The sequence below is a fragment of the Halichoerus grypus genome, chromosome X (genome assembly GCF_964656455.1).
Source record: "Halichoerus grypus chromosome X, mHalGry1.hap1.1, whole genome shotgun sequence".
Classification (NCBI taxonomy): Eukaryota; Metazoa; Chordata; class Mammalia; order Carnivora; family Phocidae; genus Halichoerus; species Halichoerus grypus.
In genome coordinates this window covers 130,138,413-130,162,954 of record NC_135727.1, presented here as the reverse complement: position 1 = coordinate 130,162,954, position 24,542 = coordinate 130,138,413, and the positions used below count along the sequence as shown (strand labels likewise).

The 24,542-nt window shown below is 47.6% G+C and overlaps 1 protein-coding gene across 1 annotated transcript in view; it reads right to left on the bottom strand.

Annotated features, from left to right (window-relative positions):
• PRKX (protein kinase cAMP-dependent X-linked catalytic subunit) overlaps positions 1-24,542 on the bottom strand; it is a 78,312-nt gene that overhangs the window by 22,966 nt on the left and 30,804 nt on the right. The window contains exon 3 of the mRNA XM_036097816.2: positions 9,761-10,024. Coding sequence (XP_035953709.2) covers positions 9,761-10,024 — 264 coding nt within the window. The remainder of the gene's footprint in view (positions 1-9,760; positions 10,025-24,542) is intronic.

Below are 24,542 nucleotides of genomic sequence, written 5' to 3'. Positions count from 1 at the left end.
TTGGGCGTCTGCCTTCGGCTCAGGTCATGATCCCGGGGTCCTGGGATCGAGCCCCACATGGGGCTCCCTGCTCAGCGGGAAGCCTGCTTCTCCCTCTCCCACTCCCCCTGCCTGTGTTCCCTCTCTCGCTGTGTCTCTCTCTGTCAAATAAATAAAATCCTTAAAAAAAAAAAAAATGCAGAGACAGAAGAGGCCAGGTGGAGCAGGGTGTCCTCCAAGGAGGGAGGAAGCCAAAACAAGCGTCTGAGAAACGAAGTCAAGGTAAGGCAAGCAGGACCTCGGCAGAGGCTGGACACAGGCTGGGTTTGGAAAGGGCTTGGGAATTTGTAACCCTAGAGAGACAGCAGTGTCCGGCTGGTGCTCTACCACCAGGGATGATGTCGCGTGGGGTTCTCCACTTAGCGACTGAGACCTTGAGCATGCCTCCAGGCCACCCGTGCCCGTCTTGCCAACTTATGGGGCCCTTCGTGCTGGGCTCCCAGGCTGGTAGCATGCCCAAGGTTGCCTGAAGCTAGCTGGAAATCGAGCTCTTAGCTCATATTAAGACCAGGTGGAGGTGGCCACAGGTCATTATATATGCATCAGGGACAGTGTCTCCACTTGCATTTGGAAAGGTGAGTCTCTTTCTGGCTCCGTCCTGGGTAAGAGGCACAGGTGGAAGGCTGTATAAATTTCCAGTTTCTAAGTTGCCCTGGGTAGCCCGATACTTCTTTAGAAGAAGACCTTCCTGCAAACGGCGCTGGTGCTTCATGGATGTACACAGAGGCATAAACTGCTAGGGAGCTTCAGACGGCAGTAAAGATGAGACAAAGAGCCCCGGATGTTATTCAGAGACCGCTGGTCCAGGCTGTGAATTATCCATGCCCCAGGTCTTCTTTCCTGCTCACCCAGCTCTTGGAGAGCAGGCAAGGTGACACCTGACGTTCTCAGTGTGCTCACTGTTATCACTTCCACCATGGCAGGGGTAGGAGACCGTGTTAATGAAAGAAAGACGGTATTCTAATTGCTCATGTGTTCTTAAACTCTCATCGCCTGCCAGGGCATCTGTACAGGGGCAAACTGTGTTCCCCCCAAAAGTCCTAACCCCCAGAGCCTGTGAATGTGATCTTATTTGGAAATAGGGTCTTGCAGATGTAATCAAGTTAAGATGATGTCATATTGTTGGATCAAGATGAACTAACTCAGTAACTGGTGTCCTTGTAAGAAGAGGGAGAGACCGAGAGATCTCTCTCCACCATGTGAGGACACAGTGAGTAGGCAGCCATGTAAAAGCCAGCAAGAGTCCTCACCAGCAACCAAGTTGCCCGGCACCCTGAGCTTGGACTTCCAGCCTCCAGAACTGTGACGAATCAATCTCCTGTAAGGCTGTCAATCCTATCAGATTAGGACCCCACTCTCCTGACCTCACTGAACCTCAATTACCTCCTAAAAGCACTATCTCTAAATACAGTTGCCTTGGGAGGGTTAAAGCTTCAACACATGAATTTTGGAGGGACATAATTCAGTCCACAGCAATGGTGGTGACGGTGATATGATGGTGGTGGTGGTGATGGTGGTGGTGGTGATGATGAGGATGGTGATGATGATGATGGTGAAGGTGGTGATGGTGGTGGTGATGGTGATGAGGATGGTGATGATGATGATGGTGAAGGTGGTGATGGTGATGGTTGTGGTGGTGATGGTTGTGGTGGTGATGGTGGTGATGATGGGGATACTGATGATGGAGATAATAAAGTCAGAAGCACCTTATGTCTACTCAATGCTTACTATGTGCCAGGAACTGTTCTAAGGATGTACTTTCCAATTAGCAGACCCACCCATTCTTAGCAACAATCCTAGAGTAAGAACAATTGTCACTTCTCAGACGAGCAAAGCAAGGCATGCAGAGGCAATAACACACCCAAGCTGACCCGCCTAATAGTATCATGGTCCAACAGCGGCAAGTATCCCCACATCTCCCCTCTTCACTCCTCATCCCCGCTCTGTGATGCGCCCATTAACAGAGGCTGACGGTAACAGAAAGAAATGTGACCTGGAAGTCACAAGGTACCATCACTTGGCAGTTGTGGGAATATGGGAAAGTCATCTCCCGCTCAGGACGGTATGGTGACACGGACCCGGCTCCATCTATTACTCTATCTTCGGGCTCTACAATATGACAACACGAGGTACCTCATATATGTGAACTCATACAATATGTGGCCTTTTCCGTCTGGCTTCTTTCACTCGGGATAATTGCTTTCAAGGTTCACTGATGGGGTTTTGTTACTTTTCGTGGCTGAATGACCATCCATGGTATGAATATACCTTCTGGTCAGTTTTAACCAGTTCACACAGCAGACGGTCTAGTTTGGGGGGGATCAGCAAACTGCGTCTGGAAATGGCCAGATGGTGAATATACTGAATAGGTAACATATTTTCATTGCGCAGAAACTAAATCGGTATTAAAAGGTATGCACTGGGATGCCTGGGTGGCTTGGTCGGTTGGGCATCTGCCTTCGGCTCAGGTCATGATCCCAGGGTCCTGGGATCGAGTCCCCCATCGGGCTCTGTGCTCAGCAGGGAGCCTGCTTCTCCCTCTGCCTGCCACTCCCCCTGCTTGTGTGCTCTAACAAATAAATAAAATCTTAAATAAATAAATAAAAATAAAAGGTATGCACTGCTGTCCATAATAGCCAAACTATGGCAAGATGTCCATCAACAGATGAATGGATAAAGAAGATGTGATATATACATACACAATGGAGTATTACTCAGTCATCATAAAGAATGAAATCTTGCCATTTGCAACAACGTGGATGGAACTAGAGGGTATTATGTTAAGCAAAAAACATCAATCTGAGAAAGAAAAATACCATGATTTCACTTGTATGTAGAATTTAAGAAGCAAAACAGATGAACATAGGGAAAGGGAAGGAAAAATAAGACAAAATCAGAGAGGGAGACAAACCATAAGAGATTCTTAACTCTAGGACACAAACTGAGGGTTGCTGAAGTGGAGGTGGGTGGGGGATAGGGTAACTGGGTGATGGACATTTGGAGGACACATGATGTGATGAGCACCAGGTGTTATATGCAATGGATGAATCACTAAATTCTACCTCTGAAACTAATAATGACTATATGTTACTAAATTGAATTTAAATTAAAAAATTTTAAAAATGGTATGCATTGTCAAGTGTCACTCTCTTGCTCTATTTACTCCCAAGCCCGTCACTTACTTTACAAATAAAGTTTTATTGGCACACAGCCACATGCACATATTGTCTCTGGCCATCTGGTCTCTGTGGCAGACACAGAACTCTCCTCCTGTAGCATGAGAGCAGCTGTAGACAAGACGTAAACAAACTATGTGAGTGTGTTCTAATAAAACTTTATTTGGAAAACACAAGTGGTGGGCCAGATCCCATGGGCTGTTGTTTGCTGAGCCCTGGTGTAGAGGAAAGAATTAGAGAGAGGGATGGATTTCAAAGCCTGGTTCCCATCTAACCCTCAATCTTTCATAGCTTTGGTTTTCGTTTCCATGAATCAAAGGCCCTCACCAGTTTCACGACTTAACTTGGCTTGGTTCTCTGGCTAGTTGCCTAACAAAGGGATTAAAATATTTTGACCCACATCTTGGGCCGGAACATTTCAACTACAGGGTCACGCACCAAGGTCAGCTGTGTGTGGTACTGCAAAGTCTTGCTTCTGTGAATAAATGCAGTGGGTAGGTGAGAGTTTCAGGGTAAGCAAAGAGATACAAGAATAAGTCATAAAAACTAAGTAAAAACCCATGGTCTTAAATATTAACTAGTAAAGTTTGGACTCAGCATTTGCTTTTCTCTTTAAAATAAAAATGCGTTCTTTAATTCCGTCCCCCAAGAATTCTTAGAAGCAATGAAACCCCCATGGCAAATGGCACCCCTTGAGGGGTCTTTAAATACTATTTCCCACCAACAGTGTCCAGAGTTCCTTAAAGAACTGGCTGACTCCAGGGTAGAGAGGAGACACGTACAGGGACCTAGGGTTTCCTCTAGTCAATGAAAGCAAGGACGTTGTCAAAGCCGATGGGATATGACAAAAAGGTACAGGTGGCCGCTTGAAGGGGCTCCTACAAAGATGGGACTGTTGTTGCTTTTTTAATTGAGGCAAAATTCATGGAACATAAAATCTGCCATTTTATTAATTTTTTAAGTTTATTTTTTTAGTCATCTCTACATCCAACGTGGGGCTCGAACTCACAATCCCTTAGATCAAGAGTTGCGCTCTTCCAACTGAGCCAGCCAGGCACCCCAAAATTTGCCATTTTAAAGCAAGCCATTTTGTGGCATTTGGTACATTCAGAATGTTGTGCGACCACCACCTGTCTAGACCAAAAACATTTTCATCAGCTCAAAAGGAGAGTCTGAGCCCATTATGTGGTCACTCCCTATTAAGAGGAGGGCAATTTAAGCACAGAGGAAAAAAAAAAAAGGACTGCTTTGAATTAAAAACACATGAGATCATGTGTTTTCTGAGTGGTAGCAGTAAAAAAATGCAATGGCCCCATCTGAGGTCACTAAAGGCCCAGGTCATGATTCTGGAAACCCTTAAATGAACTGAATGAATGATGGACTGCCTGCCTGCTCTCATGAAGGATGGTATTTGAAGGTCACCCGATGGCCGATGAGGGAAAGGGGCTCTTTATAGAAGAACTCCACCTGAAAAATGCAGAAAGACTGACCAAGATAGAGCATCAGCATTTTCTCATTTCTCACAGAATGGGGGAGTAAGCAGCGCCCCTGGTGGGCCCTAAGCCCACAGGTTACACGGTGACGGTGACAGAGTGGACAGTGGGAAGGGAGGCCAGGCAGGGAACACTTGGACCCATGTATGCAAGGACAAGCACCTACTGTATGCTTCTTGCTACCAGGCAAAAGCAACAATAACAAAAAATCCAGCACCATCTGTTTCTCAAAAGCCAAAAAGAAAGGAAGGAACAGAAGTGAGGATCCAATGAGCCTGAATTTAATCCAGTTCAAAGATCTAACCACCAGCTCACAAGAAACAAAGGGGACAGAGGAACAAGGCAAAGGACACCATGAAGAAGCAACCCACCCAATCTAGATCACGGGGCTTCCTATGGGGCTTAACCCGGGTTATTTCCCAAATAAATGGTATCAGTTGGGGGAGAGGGGGAGGTGAAATGGGAAATTTATGGATTTAATGGAGCTAAGAGACAAAACAGCCAAATGCAATGTAGAAACCTTGGTCAGATCCTTGTTTACGGGGGAGAAAAAGACATTTCTGAGATGTGGGGGAAATCTGAATATTGACTGGGAGTTAGATGCTCCTAAGGAATTTTTTCTTTTATTCTCTAAGATGTGATCATGGCACTGATGCTATTTTTTTTTAAGTCATTATCCATTACAGAGAGCACGGTGAGCACTTGTTTTAAAATAATATAAGGAATGAAAACGTGGGAGGAGTAAAAAGTCAAATAAGGTGGCAAGGCTTTGATGCCTACTGAATCTGTGTGATGGGCACACAGGATTTAAGGTTAACTACTCTCTCCTCTTTTGTGGATGTTTGAGAACGTTAAGTAACAATCGTCAAAGATTAGGTACAATGTTACTTATCCCTAGCCAAGAGGCCGGGCATGAAAATCCAAAGGATAGCGCTCAATGTCACATCTAAATTTTAAAAACTACAACAGAATAACTAAATTAAATGTATCGGCACTTTTGTTTTAATCATTTTAGAGAATGAAAAATAATCCTAGTGTGTCCCTTATTCTGTTACGCAGCCTACCTGCGTAACAGCAAGTGTGTATGCCCAAGACTTTTGTACAAAAAAAGAACTATCACTATAATTAAACAACAGTTCTGTAAGATTATGGTACAAGAGGAAAAATCCATCCATTATTGAGAACCTAGGGAAAGCCTGAGACTCGGAGTTACCACGAACAAATGAGAATACACTTGGTAGAGGGAAGAATATCGAATTATAACATATTAAAAACCATGTTGTATGCCGTGCTGTAAAAAAAAAAAAAAAAAAAAAAGGAGAAACATGCTTTTCTCAATTACGTGTTCAAAAATATTATTGGAGATGAAGCTCTGTTTGGTTCCATGTCTTTTGTAGTGATCCCTGGGGACGTTTCTTTCCGTATTTATGTAAAAGTACTGTCACTTGTCAGAATCCTGAACGGGAAGGGAGGCCATGCCTACGCGCCCACGAGCATCACGTCTCCAGAGCTGGCCCAGAAGGGAGAGACCTCATCAAGCAAACCGAGAAAAACATACAGAAAGAAGCGAGAAAAATGTTTTTGCAATCGACAAAGTCCATGACTAAAAGCAATATATCCAAAAATAAAATCAAATGAAAATTTCCTTTAAAAAGCAATATATCAAGATGGTAATGAAGCCTTATCTTCCAAATTCAACGTCTTTTTCTTCTCCCCAAGATTTTATTTATTTGAGAGAGAGAGAGAGAGAAAGCACAGGCAGGGGGAGAGGCAGAGGGAGAAGCACGCTCCCCACTGATGAGGGAGCCTGATGCAGAACTCAATTCTAGGACCCCGGGATCATGACCTAAGCCAAAGGCAGATGCTTCACCGACTGAGCCACCCAGGCGCCCCAAAGTTCAACATCTTAAGTAAATTAATTGTTTGATGTTATGTACAAAGCCACCATCATGCATTGACTCTTAAATGCACATACCGGATTTACTGCTCGCCAAACTTATCATCAAGCTAATTTGTGAAATATTTTACATCTGGTGGGTTTGAATCAGACTTCCAAATAAAATGACTATAAAAAAAAAAAAAGAGAGACATATATGTACCATATACCACGTGCTGCCAATAGGGGGCACTCTCAACATTATAAACCAATTATCCTGTGTTAAGAAGGTCTTTGTTCATAAGGTTATGGAAAAGCACTTCATTTTTATGTGCTTTCCTCTTAGAAAGGTAATAGATGAAATCCTATAGGGGAAAATCAGATTGAATTTAACTGCATCACAAAGTGTTCCCAGGATGGCCGCTTTCTTAAAAACCGTCAGAGATGAGTCATTTAATGTAAAACTGCTCCCCCGCACAATCAAGTTTTTCATAAATGCAGCTGTTTCCATAACACGAAGAAATATAATTATCACCTTAGCCAACCCCACCTCATCAATGTATTTTTTCCTAAGTTTTTATTTTTAAGGAGTCTCAGGAACTCACAAGCCTGAGACCAAGACCCACACTGAGATCAAGAGTCAGATGCTTAACCCATTGAGTCACCCAGGAACCCCTCAAAGTTTTATTTTTATTTAAATAATCTCTACACCCAGTGTGGGGCTCAAACTCACAACCCCAAGATCAAGAGTCCCAAGCTCCACGAACTGAGCCAGCCTGGTGCCCCTAACAGGTGTGTTTTCTAGATTGGCCTGTCCAGTATGGGAGCCACCAGCCCCATGTACCTCAGGAGCACTTAAAATGTACTAAGGAATTAAGATTTTAATCTACTTTTAATTTAAAATTAAATTTAAAAAGCAATACTCGATGCAGTTACTGAGAAAGGTGTTTTTGGAGAGGCTGGGCATGTGAATCTTATTTTTCCAACTGTAAATGCTTCGGACGTTAAATAAAGATCAAGTATTTCTGATGAAAATATAGTACCCTAATTGGGATGCACCACCCTGATAAAATGCACAAGGGATTTCAAAAACTTAGCAGCAGAAATTCATGTAAATCCTCTCAATTTTTGCACTGATTATACGTTGAAATACTTGTATTTGAGATATACCGAATTAAACAGGCCATCTTACTAAATTTCTACTTTCTTTTCTAAAGATATTATTTTTAGGTAAGCTGTATGCGCAACGTGGGACTCGAACTCACAACCCTGTGATGAGTTGCACGCTCTACCGACTGAGCCAGCCAGGCGCCCCAAAATTTTTACTTTTTTAAAACAAGGCTTCTTGAAGAATTTAAATCATACATGAGGTGTGTGTTTTATGTGTACTGGACAGCGCCGCTCTAGAGAGAAATTTTAGGAGCATAAATTACTAAATGTGTCCAGGGGAACAAAACATACACCTTGACCCTTCTCCATGGAATATTTTAGGGCTGTAGGTGTGATGGTAACAGCAAAAGACAGCCCTGTCTCCCTCCATCTCTGGGTGTGTGACTCTCTTCCACGCCTAATTGTACCAAGCGACCAATGAGACAACTGGGGAATATAGCAAAGAAAGCTCAACGTTTTAGTAGGGGGGATAAACACAGCAAAATAACCAGCTTTGCAAGTCCATCAGCCTCACTGAAGTGGAATGTTGTGCTTGTATACGTTACATATTCTATAATTGCACACATTCACTGTAAATGTTTTCCCAGCGGCCTGCGGCAGTCTGGATCATTGGGCCAAGTACGCGAAGAAGCCATTTTATGCCCGACTACGTTAAGGTTTCATTTTATAGGACTATTCGTGATGAGATCAACGTCGGTGCAAATGATGCTGAAAACGTTTGTTGCGGTGAGCCCAGTGTTAGAAATCGACGTTACAGAATTCAGCGGACTACAAATCTGTGGGCTTTCATTTACACAGAAAAACACTGAAACAGATAATCTGCTTGTTCATCAAGAGGACTTTTTCAGTGTTTCGTTAGTCTTCAGAAACAAAAAGCAAGATAGGAAATTATTTTAAAACGACCCCAAGATGACCTCGTGCATAATCTCTTCTTGTCAAAGATGGTGAACTGATCATATCCACCTCTGCTCCCTCCCAAAAGGCAATGAGGAATGACAGGAAGAAGTTTTTAAAAAGTGTAAAGCATGGGGCGCCTGGGTGGCTCAGTGGGTTAAGCGTCTGCCTTCGGCCCAGGTCATGATTTTAGGGTCCCAGGATCGAGCCCCACATCGGGCTCCCTGCTCAGCGGCAGCCTGCTTCTCCCTCCACCTCTGCCCCTCCCCGCCCAGCTCGTGCTGTCTCTCTCCCTCTTTCAAATAAATAAAATCTTAAAAAAAAAAGAGAGCGTGATACATGAGGTTTCAGAAGGGGCAAGCAGACAGCAGGATCAGAATTTTGGACACCGTCCCAGGAGCTGGACCAGAAAAACAGAACAAGCCAACCCGAGTGTTGAAAGCGGTCTTCTGCTGAGAGTGGAAATGAGCTGGGGGGGGGGGGGGCTCCTTGATGCACTGTATGCACAACTATATAATTCTGATGAAAAGAATGAGTCATTTGAGATACAGGACTGCACACCGGCTGATGGCTAATATAAAACAGGCAAGACAGGCGCTGGCGAGGATGCGGAGAAAGGGGGACAGTCGTGCACTGTTGGTGGGAATGCAAGCCGGGGCAGCCCCTGTGGAGAAGAGCACGGAGGGTCCTCAGAAAGGTAAAAATGGAGCTACCCTACGACCCGGCAACTGCACATCTGGGTATTTATGGGAAGAAAATGAGAACAGTGCCTTGAAGACATACTTGAACCCTCCTGCTCACTGCAGTATTATTTACAGCGGCACGACACGGAAGCAACCTAAGTGTCCACCCACACATGAACGGACAAAGGAAATGTGGTCTCCACGCACAATGGGCTACAATTCGCCCTTAAAAAGGACATCCCGCCACTGGCGACAACGTGGATGGACCCTGAAGCCACTATGCCGAGGAAGGTAAGTCGGGCACAGAAGAAACACAATCACGGCACGCGGGGTCCCTTACACATGGAACCCCGACACAACCGAACTCGTGGGAGCGGGGAGGAGCATGGCGGCTGCCGGACGCGGCCACGGGTGACCGCGGCCACTTACTTGTCCACCAGCTTCTTGGCGAAGCCGAAGTCGGTGAGCTTGATGTGACCCTCCCGGTCCAGCAGTATGTTTTCCGGCTTCAGGTCCCTGTAGACGATCTCCTTGGAGTGCAGGTACTCGATGGCACAGACGATCTCCGCGGAGTAGAAGAGCCCCGTGGTGCTGGAGAAGCGGCCCCGGTTGCGCAGGTAGCTGAACAGCTCGCCGCCCGGCACGAACTCCATCAGCATGTAGAGGAAGCGCTCGTCGTGACACGTCCAGAACCTGCGGGAGGGCAGCGCGGGAGTGAGCGCGGCGCCGCGGGTCCCCGCCAACGAATGTCAGCCCCAGACACCTGCTGCGGTGTGGGGCACGGACGGACATGAAGGATGTCGTCTACGTCGACGGGAGGATACTCATGCCGAGGAATGGATGCTACAATACGCAAGTGGGCAGGTGTGAAAATCTGCTAGAGATGGATGTTAAGATATGGCACCAACAAAACGTAGGGGGCGCCTGGGGGGCTCCGTCGGTGAAGCGTCTGCCTTCGGCTCAGGTCATGATCTCAGGGTCCTGGGATGGAGCCCTGTGCTGGGCTCCCTGCTCAGCGGGAAGCCTGCTTCTCCCTCTGCCCCATCCACCCAGCTCATGCTCTCTCTCTCTCAAATAAATAAAATCTTAAAAAAAAATCTTGGCCAACAGGCTGAATTGTGTCCCCCAAAATTGTATGTGGAAGCCCTAGCCCCCAGGACTTCAGAATGGGAACATATGAGGGAATAAGGTCCTTGAAGAGGGGGTTAAGGTATAATGAGGTCACTAGAGTGGGCTCTGATCCCATAGGACTGGGGTCCTTATAAGAAGAGGAGATGAGGACACAGACACACACAGACGACCACGTGAGGACATGGGGAGAACATGGGATCTACACACCAGGGAGGAAGGTCTCAGGAGGAACCAGCCCTCGGCCCCGCGTGGATCTCAGACTCCCAGTCTCGGCCCCGCCTGGATCTCAGACTCCCAGCCTCCAGGACTATGGGAAATAAATGTGTGTTGTTTAAGCCCTTCAGTCTGTGGGATTTGTTCTGACAGCCCAAGCAAATTCATGCACACTGGACACATTTTCGGGGATCACACCTGGTTCGGCCAGCTGGCCCTGTAATTCAGACTGGAAATGTAACAGTAAATGAACGGACTGCCTCCCAAACACCTGCCAGGGTAAGGTGGCCATTAAAAATGTCCAAGAGAGTCAGAAGAGGCGCATCCTCCTTACAAAGGCATTCTATTACTGGAAGGAGAGGTGGCGGAGGGGGGATGACAGAAGACGCCAGGTCTGTCTGTTTCCGAGGAGAAGTCTTGACAAAAGGAAACAATAAAAAACACATTGTAGGGAGATCAGCGGTGATGGAGGAAGAGTATTTTCTCATAGAGGAGACGTGGGAAGAAGAGAAACAAGCTTTGGAACTACGTTCTGCATTTTTGAGAGGACGCAGCAAGTACACAAGTATGTGTATGATATAATCAGCAGTAAGAGACGTCCCCCAGTAAAAGCCACCCTGCCAGGATGGGGGTCGTACAGGACGATCTTAACCATGGCCATGCTGTGGTGTCAATACTGCAAGGCTCCCGCTTGCATCTTCTGTGATCAGGACAACATGGTGCTTCCCTTCAGAGCTGTCTCCCCATGAGCTGCGTCCATCTGGGCTTCACCCAAAATACAACTATGCCCAGAGAACTGGCCATCCCTTCGGGAGGATGCTCAGGACACCTGCTCTACCAGAGGTTCTCACCTGCTGGGATGGGCCATTCCAATGAAATAAAGTAAAATGGGGGGAGACAGATTGCGACAACATGAAGATTAACTCGAAGGAAAATCACAAAGGGATAAGCATATGCAGTGGTCAGGATGGTATGAGTTAAGGCAAATAAAGAAAAACATGTGACGGAAGAGAGGAAAAAAATCCCTATCACAGAAATGAAAAACTCTGCTAGCATTTAAAAAAGAGTGTTTGGTTTGCTACTCATGGTATTTCCAGGTATTAGCAAAACACGGGTCATGTGTACAAAAAGCTTTCATGAAATGCACGGGGGGAAACGTGTAGACCCTTTGCAGTAAGGGTGCCATTCTGAACGACACGTACCCACAAATGGGCTTTGCACAAATGCTGTCCTGTCTCCGAGCTGCTACCAGCGATGTGACCACGGGGACTTGCCGGAGGTCCCTGTTTTCAGTTACTGAAGGCTGTGCATCTGTGTCCTGCTTCCCCTTCCCGCTTCTTGCAGCTCAGAAGGCTCAAGTTTTGCGGTATGGAGGCACGAACGGATACAGGAAGCAGGAACGGTGTTTTGGGGGTTTGGGCTGCTATTGTCACTTCCTGGAAAAGTCTTTTACAGTTACACAGACTCCCCAACCAGCCACATTCTTTCTATCATTAATTTAAAGCCCAGAGGAGTGTTTCCTTTCGGCCACATGCTGTACTTCTTGATCAGTATGGTAAGAACATCCCTTCCCATGATGTTTCAATATAATTGCTCCGTATTTCAAATGTATATGGTGGCCACACTCTGCTTTCATGGGGGAGCTTGGAATCCAACAATGACTTCACCATTCTGGTGGGGAAATATGGTCTAGGATCAACACCGGAGTGGTGAACTTGTAGAATGAAACTCTCTGTAGGCTGGTGATGTTCCAGATTTCTCCAGAACAAGATGAGTGCCTAATTTAGCTAGAACTCACCAGAAAACGCCTGGTGTTCCAGAATTTGGGGGCAGCACGGAGCTCTTGAATCAACCCCAAATGGACAAAACTATCCAACTCATAGCACTACCATTTTCCACAGTTTTGTTGAATTTCATTGAAAAGGTAGGAAAATATGCAGACTCCTGTCTCCCTACCACTCAAATGCCTAAGTACGTGCATGCATACACACACACACACACACACACACAGGTGCACACTCATCAATGGTATGCACCCATTCTTTGGCTATATTCTATAGCCACTCCTATTGATCCACAGCCAGGATAATAATCTACACAGATTCTCTCTCAGCTCTTGAGAACAATGCATCCACCATGTTGCGATGCAACCTAGTTTCACCCTTCAAAGGCAGGGGAGATAATTCACAATGGGGGAGATTACAACGGGGCCAAGCCAAGCGAGTCAGCCTGTAAGGAATGAAAGAGAACTTTGGGGATTAATCAACCAAGTGCAATGTGTCAACCCCCGAGACAGTAAGGATGGAGACCAGGAGATTCGGGCAGAAGGAATGAGTTGACGATCTCAGAGTCTGTCACCTGGGTTCCAGGTGAGTTGAATTTCATCCACGGGTAGGTTTATATATATAAAAATTGGGACTTAGTGTCTACCATTCTGCTCCCAATTCCAACATGCGTTGTTGTTCTTTTCCCCACACCACCAAGCAATTCTGTGACACCAGCTGGGTGTCCTACAATTCAACTCAATTCTGACACTGGCTACAACAGGAGATCGCACACGGTAAGGGTGCAGCCCTACAACACTCCCCCAACACACACACTTCTGATGCCAGTCACAAGTCCAGGTCCTGTGCTTCTGGTAGAGCCACTATAGGTCAGAGGTTCCAAACTCTCCTCCTTGGGTTCCATTAATCTGCCAGAGGGACTGACAGAGCTCAGGGAAACATGTTACTCACTGGATCACTGGTTTATTATAAAGAGATAAAACTCAGGAACAGCCAGATGGCAGAGACGCATAGGACCAGGTGTGGGGAAGCTTCCGTGTCTTCTCCAAGTGAGCCACTCTCCCCAAATCTCCCCAAGCTCACCACCCTGGAAGCTCCCCAACCAGGTCCTTCTGTGATTTCATGGAAGCTCTTCATGAAGGAAAGGTTGATTAAATCACTGGCCATTAGGGATTAACTCAGCCTCCAGCCCCTCTGGCCTCCTGGCAGATCTGGGGTGGGACCGAGAATTCCAACCTTCCAATTACAGGATTGGTTCCCCAGGCAACCAGGCCCTGCCCTAGGGTGTTTTCCAAAGTCACCTCATTCACATAACAAAAGCCACCTTTGTCACTCTTATCACTGAGGAAATTCCAAGGATTTTAAGAGCTCAGTGCCAAGGACAAAGACCGAACATCTATTTCTTCTTAAAAATCACAATATCACAGTGACAAATGTCACACACACAAATGACTGAGTGGGGAGAACTAGGCCGATATACATTTGTAGGACATTTGTTGCACAAATCTCTCAATAAAATCCAACAGAGCATCAACAACCACCTAAAAAGGACACTATATATATTAAGTGGGCTATCAATCCTACCTAACAACATCACACTCAGGTGCCATTGGGTCACTAGCACCCTTGAGAAGTAACGGCTTTCAAATAAAGGTACTCCATGAGGACTCAAGAACCGAGACTATGAAAAAAAAATTCGTGAGGGCCCAGGTTTCCCTGTCTGTCTTCAAGTCAAATAAATATCCTATGGAAAAAAATTCCACGGACACATCTTTCCTTCAAATTTACATGAATAAGACTTCTCTTATATGGAGAGAATGTGTAATGTGTTGGGCATTATTAATAAACACCAAAATATTCAAGGAGATGCTGACGTTACTATTACAAAAACATTTATAAGCAGTAAGTCATCGCTTGGGGCTTGTGGGCGGAGAGGAGGGGTCTGGATGACCATAAATGAATTAAAATCTGAGTTTAGAAAATGAGAAACAGGACTAATGGCATCAGCCAATGCATTGGTTAATTCATTCCCATTCCTTGCAGGACTCCGCCCCTTGCATGGAGTCTATAAACAACAAAATGCAAGGGCAAAAGGATGTAAGTGGGTTTGCCACCAGTGGTAGGAGAAAAAGAGGCATTTCTGGATCTAAAGTTCAGTATGCATCAGGAGTCTTGCTCAAGCACCATGGGTCAACAACTCATGAAACACAATCTATCCACATCCATACTCAACTTGCTCTTTGCTTCATTTACTGGGTAAATTCTTTTTTAAGATTTTATTTATCCGAAAGAGAGAGAGAGAGAGAGAGACATCATGAGTGGTGGGGGGCAGGTACAGGGAGAAGCAGACTGCCCGTTGAGGATCCTGGGATTATGACCTGAGCCGAAAGCAGACGCTTAACCGACTGAGCCACCCAGGCGCCCTTACTGGGTAAATTTTGACCAAGGACCCAGTGTATACCAGGCAACAAGCTGGATACACAACAATGGAAAGGGCAGTTCTTTTGCTGATGGTCTTGAGCCTTGCGGGCTAGCTGGGGAACTGAGCGTAAATAGGAAACACAGGATGGCAGCAGGGAGTCAAGAGCAGGTGGAAGGCACAACCCACAGGCAGGATGCACCTCTGGTCAAAAGAGGCTGGAGGTGGGACATCCAAGAAGGCTGGAAACCGAGACACCAAAGAGCTTGCATTCTATTGTATGCACACAGGAAACCTCCCCTCCCATGGGATTTGACAGCAAAGAATGGCACAGGCCAGTGTTCACATCAGGAGGAAGCCCTAGCCTGTACCTGGAGTGGCCGCTCAGAAGAAAGCGAGGGATGTGGGTGAGCCGAAGTAGCTTCTCTGAAGATGCCACTGAACTGGACGGATCTTGACGGATCTGGTGACGTGGTTTAGAACAGGAAAGGGCAGGACCCTGGGCAGGAGCGTGCACAGAGGCAAAGAAAAGCAGATCAAAAATGGCACCCGGGGGGCTGGAAGGGCCATTTGGGGAAGTCGAAAGAAGAGCTGATTGGGGATAGGAGGCCAGGAGGAAGGTCAAGAATTCATGTTTGGACAGAAGGACTCTGAATTGTCTGGGAGGTATCTGAGCAGGACGGACCAGGAGCAAGTGGGACTGGTGGAGGAGAGCAGGATTTCTGGAGCACATGCAGACCCGCACACACACCTGTCCCAACAGCAACATCCCAAATGTGTCCTCCAAAACCCCCCATGAGGGATCCCCATGCAGGCAAGACAGAAATAGAGGGAAGGGTATGTATAATATACTGCAATGATGCCCAAACCCTGTGTGTGTGTGTGTGTTTGTGTGTTCATGCACACTTTTAAGGACACACAGATCCATATCAGATTGCCTATGGGATGACCCAGTGATGAGGGAGAGTGAGAAGAAGACAGGAAAGCCCTGAATGAGACAACCTGAAGAAAAGAAAAACCAAAAAGAGAAAATCTAAAGTCCCTCCACAAATAGGAGGGAGATATAATTCAAGACTGAAAATGCACTCAAGCAGTTAAAGCAGGGACTCGAACAGACACTCGTACACTGCATGTCCCTAGCAGCATTATTTATGAGAACCAGAATGTGGAAGCAATCCAAGTGTCCGTGGATGGATGGATGGATGGATGGATGGATGGTTGGTTGTTTGGATGGATGGGTGGGTGGGTGGGTGGGTGGGTGGATGGATGGATGGAGGAATGGATGGATGGATGGATGGGTGGATGGAGGAATGGATGGATAGGTGGATTGATGGGTGGGTGGGTGGATGGATGGATGGATGGATGGATGGATGGATGGATGGATGGATAAGTGGATGGACAGATGGATATATGGATGGATGGATGGATGGATGGATAAACAGCATGTGGACCATGCACAGAATGGAATAAGACTCAGCCTTGAAAAGGAAGGATGTTCTGCACCTGCTACAATATGGATGGACCCTGAAGACATGGTGCTGAGTGACATGAGCCGGACACAGAAGGACAAATCCTGCCTGATTTCACGTACATGGGGTCCCTAGAGGAGTCACGTTCATAGAGACAGAGAGTAGATGATGGGGCCAGGGGCTGGGGGACAGGGACGGGGAGTTACTGCTTCATGGGGACAGAGCTTCAGTTTGGAAAGATGGAAAGTTCTGGAGATGATGGTGGGGATGGTTGCACAATAGCGTGAATGTGCCCAATGCCACTGACCTATGCACTTAAAAATAGGTAAAATGGCCAATTGTATGTTTAGGTGCATTTTACTGCAATGAGAAAATTAACATTTTTAAATGTATTCAAGTTGTGAACCTACGAAGAGCAAACAAATGGGCTGTAGTTTTCAGTGACAAGGAACACACAGGACGTTCCAACTCTGGGCCCCACCTGCCCCTGACCTCAGCTCAGAGCAGTGCTTTCTGCCATTAACACTGACCGCTGTCTTTCTGTTTGCAAAGTCTGTGGCAGGGCTCCTAACCGAAGGTATGAATTGACTCAAAAATCAAGCCTCGTTCATTTAAAGAGTCTGTCATAATTTCTCTCGATGCTGCAGTGAAGGGCTTCTGCCCTTAAAACAAGAAAACGAGAGACCTTCCATGGATGTCACCCTATCTGTTCCTGCTCACCTCTTCGTGCAACCTGAGGCTCTGGAACATTCCTTCTACTTTCCAACTTGGCTCTGTGACAGCCAGACCTGCCCTAAGGTGCGCTTGGTTTGCTCCATCCCCCACCCCAGGGTGTCCTCTGGTTCCTGTCCCCAAGGGTCCTGTGCCTACCCTCAGTGGCTCTGACGGCCCCTAGCCGGTGGCTGTGCACCCACTCCCTCCAGAAACAGCTGTCTCAGGGCATCCACTTCACCTCCCGCCCACCCTGCTGGGCACGTACCACCCCAAATACACTGCTGTGCCAGGCGGGAACAGCATGACCTCCTCCTCGTGCCTCCTGGAACCCGTTCCTGGCGAGTGCACAGGGAGCCCAGCAAACATGTGCCCGGGCTCACGCATTCCCAGCCCCACACCCCCATGGCACCCTGGCTGCCCTGTTTCCCACCCACTTCTCCCCACTGCCCACTAGCATGGATGCCGCCACCCCAGCCACTCCCTGAGCCCCAAAACTCAAAGACACATTGTCAGCATTTTTGCTTTTAAGCTTCAAATGGACAGAAGTGCAGAGAAAGTCAGAACACGGTATTCTTTCCCCCTTGACTACGAAGAACAGCTTTGCCAACTACCCAACTGCGGACTAAGGGACACGGAGAGCAGACCCAAGCCGGTGGACACGGAGAGATCTTTGCTTTAGGCAACATCAGCGCTAGCCTGGCTCTGCTCGAATGCAATGAGGCGCACCGGGTTAGGGACCGTGGTGGGGTCCACGGGCTAGTCATCACTGACGCAGTAATGGAGCTCCCGGCTCAGAGGCTGTGTCCAGAAAGAGAGAGCGGGACCCCACGCACACCCACTTACTGTGTGTGTCTCTGTCTTCACTGCTGGGTTTTTCAGCCAGGGCAGCTCCGTCCCCCTAGGGGACAGCTGGAAATGCTCAGAGCTATGTTGGTGGTCACAACTGGGAAAGGATCGAGATCCTGGCATCTAAGGGTGGCGACCAGACATGCTGCTCAGCATCCTACAGCGCCCAGGATGCCCCACGTCACAGAGGAATCCAGCCCCAGATGTCAGCAGTGAAACCCAGAAGGAGCAACTTCACCAGGCAAAGTTCGTAGTAAGAAGAGGTAAAGGTGGATGGAGCCGTGCAGGCTGAGAAACCCAGGCTGAGAAACCCAGAAGGAGCAACTTCACCAGGCAAAGTTCGTAGTAAGAAGAGGTAAAGGTGGATGGAGCCGTGCAGGTGTGAGATGCATTCCTTCCCACCCCGATGGAGATCATGTCAGCATGACAAGCAGGCTTCCGGAATGGCCCTGATAAAGCAAGATCACCGCCTGTGACTGTCATTACCTGCACTGGAAGCCTGACTGATTCCGCCCCACGGCAGGCAGAACAACACACCTGGAGCACGCCAAGAGGTGCCATCCAAAATGTCGCTGCTCGGCGACCAGTGATAGTGGTCCCACGTCCTCCCCGCTCAGAGAAAGAGCCACCACCACCCGGCAAGACACAAGGTAAAGTCACTAGGCTCTGCTTTGAAAATCCATCACCTGGTCACACCGTGGGCAGGATGGTGGGTAGGGGTCACCCTAGTGAAACGGTCAACGCGCCCGCTTCCCGAAGAACGGCTGCCATGTGGGAACAGCTGCTTGCAAGGAAAACAAACTCCGTCTCCAAAGTTTGCAAGCACACACCCGAACACTGAAGGGGAATAAGCCGCTGGTGAAGAAACACCACCCTAGGTCCTTCAGAACGAATGGGAACAACCAGTCAGAAGCATCCAGAAGACACGTGCTATTTTCTCATCTTGGAAAAACAAACAAAAACCAACCCGGCATGGTTAGGAGAAACGAAAAATAAGACAGGGCTAAGATGGGGGAGGCACTGGAGGCAGACGTGAAGCAGGACCTGGGAGGAGGACGGGCAGAGGTGTGGGAGGACGTGGGCAGAGGTGTGGGGGGACGTGGGCAGAGGTGTGGGGGGACGCCAGGGTGAACTTGTCCTTGGCCTCCTGCAGGCCCTCCGAGCCAATGGTTAACGACCAGCCAACAGCACAGAGAGGGTTTGATGAAGATTGCAGTGGCAACGTACATAGCTGAGCACAGGGTGTCCAAGACAAGGCAGTGACAAGAATGAGCCCTTGTCACCCAGAGGTGCATGAAAGGGGGCCTGAAAGATGCTACTCAGGGAGGGAAAACGGAGGAACCTCTGGGAGAACAGAGCAGGATAAAACTCCCCAGTCCCGTGAAAGTGCAAGCAAAGGTTTGGGAATCCACACGAACTTCCATGAAAGCACGGTTCCTGAAGGCTGGGGACGGGAGCAGGAGTGTGCAATGGGGTTTCTGGCCACGATGCTGCTCAGGATCTGGATTCCATGGCTGCAGGTAACATGTCCGGCTTCATTATCCAGCCTGGGTGAGCTGCCCCCCACCCCTCGTCACAGTGGGCACTTCAAATGCCCTACGAAGGAATGGCTCCAGTGTTCTGCTCAAGCTTTCTTGCTTTTGCCCCTTGTGGCATCTAAGGGTGGCGATTTCACTAGAATTCTATTTGAAATACAGGCACCGGGGCATATTGTTGCAGGTGGTACTACTTTTATGGATCAACTCCGCGAGGTGCCCAGACATGTGATCTAACAGGAGTCTCGATGTTGCTGTGAAGACATTTTTTTTTTTTATGTGATTAACATCTACCGTCAATTGACTTTAGAAGTACATGACCCTCCATGATATGGGTGGGCCTCATCTAATCAGTTGACAGCTTTAAGAGCATAAGAATGTGGGCGCCTGGGCAGCTCAGTCGGTTGAGCGTCTGCCTTCCGCTCAGGTCATGATCCTGGGGTGCTAGAATTGAGCCCCGTGTCAGACTCCCTGGTCAGTGAGGAGTCTGCTTCTTCCTTCCCCTCTTCCCCCCATCCCAACTTGTGCTCTGTTGCTCCCGCTCTCTCTCAATAAATAAAATCTTTGGGGGAAAAACAAAAAAAGAACAAAAAAAAACATGAGGTTTCCCAAGGAAGAGGGAATTTTGCCTCTGGATTTGACTGCCATATAGAAATTATGCCTGAGTCAGCAGCTTGCCCGGTGGTTCTGCAGAGTTCAGATTCAAGACTGAAGCTCTTACCTGAGTTTCGGACCACCTGGCCAATCCCACAGACTTCAGACTTGGCAGCCCCTACAATCACGGAAGTCTGCTCCTGAAACTCTGTCTCTTTGTTCTCTTTGTCTGCAGCGTGGTGTGTAATGTACCCAGGATGCTCCCTCCCCATCCCCGCACTTGACATCCTTGAGTTTGAACACCTACCATATGCCAGACACCTTTCTATGCACAGAGAGTGGGATCCTAACTCTGTGGATTTGTGTTCTAGCAGGAGACAGGCAAGCAGGATGCATGTTCACAGGAGAGACGGAAGAGGAGGGTCTGGGGAAGGCTCCTCTCCACGTGTCAGTGTGCAGGGCTCCTCAGGAGGAGGATGACCAAGCCTTGCTCCAGTGTCCCTACACGCCGCCCTATGGGAACTCCACTACTTACGTCTGTCTGCATGCAGGTCAGCTCCCTCGATAGCTTTAAGAGGGCCACACGTCAGCAACTTCACCTCCCAGCAAGAAGCCCAGCACGTGGGAGGTGGGTAGCTAGCCATTAACTATTGAATAACACTGAATTCTCTATATGATCACACACGTATGAGGAGTCTGCCCATCACCCAGCATGCAATATGCAGTTTCCCCCTGCATTTCTTATATGACCACTGACTTCTCTCCAGTTATTTCTTTTTAAGCTATTCCCAGGTTTAACTTGGGTTTCTCCCTGGTTTAACCTGGTTTCTCAGAATTAACGATTTCACTAGAATTCTATTTGAAATACAGGCACCGGGGCATATTGTTGCAGGTGGTACACAGTAGGGATACGAAAGGCCCCCAGTGGGCGTCCACCCAGGCCAGATGCGGCTGGAAGCTTCTTGGTGGAGCAAGCATGTCAGCTAGGAGAAAGGTCTGAGACTGTTCTGCCCCAGAGACTTGAGAACTCTAGAAGCAAGCACTGGCATTGGCCAGAGCAAGGGGCAGGAGGGTGAGGATGGTGAGCGCACCCTGGGAACATGGCAAGCGTGGAGCTGCAACAGTTGCTCATGCCGAAGCTGGCAACAGGCAGGAGACAAGTGTCCTATAGTCCCTGACCTGCCTCAGTTGGTCATCGAGAGTCACCAAAGAGTTCTGGGCAGAGACACACAATCATGTCTTAACTTTAGAGTAGCGTCACGGCACTGCAGAAAGAGCACTTAGAGACACAAGCCATTTTAACGACCCCAATGGAGTACACCCTGAGCCAGGGTGGAGGAGGAGTAACGTGGGGACCTCAGAGAGTCAGCACAGGAGTAGACAACTCATGCTCCCTGCACATGCAGGACCAGGGGACAGCCTCAGGCCAGCCTGGCCTCACTGTCTGGCCCTCACAAGGTGTCTCCCCAAGCAGAGATGGTGGCACGAAGCTGGTTAGCGTGAAGCTGACGTCCTTGAGTTGCGTCTCACCAGGCTGGCTGCCCCGTACAAACCAGCTCCCATTAGATCTGCTGATGCCTACTGATGGTGCAGGCAATCAACCCTCCCCAGAAGTCTGTCTTCCTGGATGCTGACTAACCAGACTTCTGGTTTACCCATCACCTTGTGGTGAACTGGGCTCGTGGCAGTCAATCTCCCAAGGGCAGCGGTTCTCAACAGGGTGATGGTAACCCCCGGGGGACACTCAGCAATGTGGAGATATTTTTGGTTGTCATAATGATCACTACTGGCATGTGATGGGTGGAGACCAGAGATGCTGCTCAGCACCTTACAGTGCCCAGGACGCCCCATATCAGAGTCTTCCAGCCTCAGATGTTAACAGTGCTGAAGTGGGGAAGACTTGCCTTAGCATAGGAGATTCTCTCTATATCTATCTGTTTACGTATGTATGTTTGTATCTACCTACCTATCTATTATCTATCTACTTATCTATCCATTCATCTATCCAGTCTATCTATCCATCCATCATCCATCCATCCATATTTACCTATCCATCCATACATCTATTATATCTATCATCTATGTATCTATTATCTATCATGTCTATATCATCTATATCAAATATCTACACATCATTTATCTGTCATCTATCTGTTCTACCTATCTACCTTCTCTGCCTTCCTTTCTTTGTTCCTTCCATCCATCCATCCATCCCACCATCATATCCACTATACATGTCCATGTACCTCTCCAACCTTCCATCAAATCTATCAATGTATTACTATCTATCATCTGTCTATTGATCTTTAGCAGTGGTCTGCAACTGTGGACTATTTCACCCCCTAAGAGGTTGTTTTGTCTATGTCTAGAGACATTTTTGGTTGTCAGCACTGGGGATAGCGTGCTACTGGCCCTGATCAGGGGGAGCGCGGGGATGCTCTTAACTTTCCTACATTACACAGAGCAACCCCACCACAGAGAATGATCTGGTTCCCCGAGGTCAACAGTGCCAAGGTGGAGAACCCCTGTTTTGGGGTCAAACAACTCTAGGACACCAGCAATTTCTACACGCCCAAAGGGCAATGAACAGATGTGGGAGACTGGGGTTTGGGCAGACCCCAAGCCTCTGTCCCAGAGAAATCCTGATTTTGCACCCCAGACAGTAAGCTACCCAGCTCTTCTAAAATTATCTCCACGGGCTGAGCTGGCCTTCAGAACAGCTTTATCCCCGAACAGAACGTGTGCTCAAATGTGCATTTAATGAATGCCCCAGCATCTTCACAAAAATACAACAAGAGCAGTTCACATGTTGAACTCGGATAATGGCACCGGCGGACTTGCCAAGTCACTCAACTCCAACTTCAAACTCCCAAGTAATGGTTGCTCAGCTTGACACCTGGAATCATCAGCGTTCCACGTGACCTCAAGAAATGCAAGCAAAACCTGGGGCATGTTTCCAGAAAGTATGGGAAGATCCCTATTTCCACATAGTATGGGAAGCAGATGTTGGGTGAAGCGACCTCCATTCACAAGACAAACTGCACAGCTGGGGGATTAAATACATTTTTCACTGATGGTCTTTTCCCACTAATACGTGTCCTTCCTCATGTGGCCCTGGACACCCCGTGCTCCCATCCGGATACAGTGTGCTCTCCATGCTATGTTCGGAGAACTTCCAGAGCCTGATTTCACTAGCTCAACTTATACCCAGTGTTTAGACAACACCTGGTCACTGAAGTGAGAATACACAGAAAAAACCAAGTGCTAGAAATATAGTAAGATCCACGTGCTCTGAGAGATCTACTCTGGGCAAGTCACTAAATAGCTGTTACAGCTGAATTATATCCCCCCAAAATTCACATGTTGAAGCCCTAACCCTAGGACCTCAGAATGGGGACTGTATTTGGAGATGCGGTCTTTAAAGAGGGGATTAAGGTATAATGAGGTCAGTAGAGTACACCCTGATCCCATAGGACTCTCCCTCTGCCTCTCCCCCTGCTTGTGCTGTCTCTCTCTCTCAAACAAATACATAAAATCTTAAGAAAAAAAAAAGAAGAAGAAGAAGAAGAAGAAGAGGGGATGAGGACACAGATATGCACAGAGGGACGACCATGTGAGAACACAGAGAGAACACGGGGTCTACATGCCAAGGAGAGAGGCCTCAGGAGGAACCAGCCTCAGCCCTGCCTGGATCTCACACTCCCAGCCTCAGCACCACCTGGATTTCATACTCCTGGCCTCAGCCCCACCTGGATCTCAGACTCCCAGCCTCCAGGACTATGGGAAATAGATGTGTGTTGTTTAAGTCCCCTACTTCATGGTATTGAGTTACGGCATCCCCAGTGGACAAACTTATTTTCCATAATTTTTGGATAAAGGTCACCTGGAAATTTATAGTCTTCAAAGGATCTGTTGTTGATAATAATTTCCCTAGATCCTGAGCATTTCAGGAGAACAGACACGACAACGTGCCTCGTTTTGTGTGCTCAGTACTGTGGGGGAAAAACCAAAAATTGCTCAAAATTAGTACAGATTTTTAAATGAGGTCCTGCCACATTTTCTCAAAACCTGTGAGTATAATCCCTTTGAGAAGACTATCAAATTGTTCCTCAAATTCCGTGTAGATTTAATGATGAGGAAACATTCCTACTTCTCAGCCACACCCTTTGTTGAACCTGACATGTATAAAGACTACATTCAAATGTGATCTGCACTCCGATTTTTGAATCACAAAGCCCATCATGCGTCGACACATGGTCACTGTGTCTTCTCAACCACAAAGTCGTTGGCCGGAGACTCCCTGCCTTTGGAAGGAAGCCAGAGACGTGTCACCACAATTTGGCAATATCATAAAGGAGTCCAGGTCTCCCGTAGATAATATTTATTTAAAACCCTAGAGAGCTAAAGATCCTCCCCAGAATCACTATTTTAGTTCCTCCAAGAGACATAACTAGAAGCTTTCCCAAATTCCAAAGGAAGATCTAATGTACTCGTTTTTATAAGTGT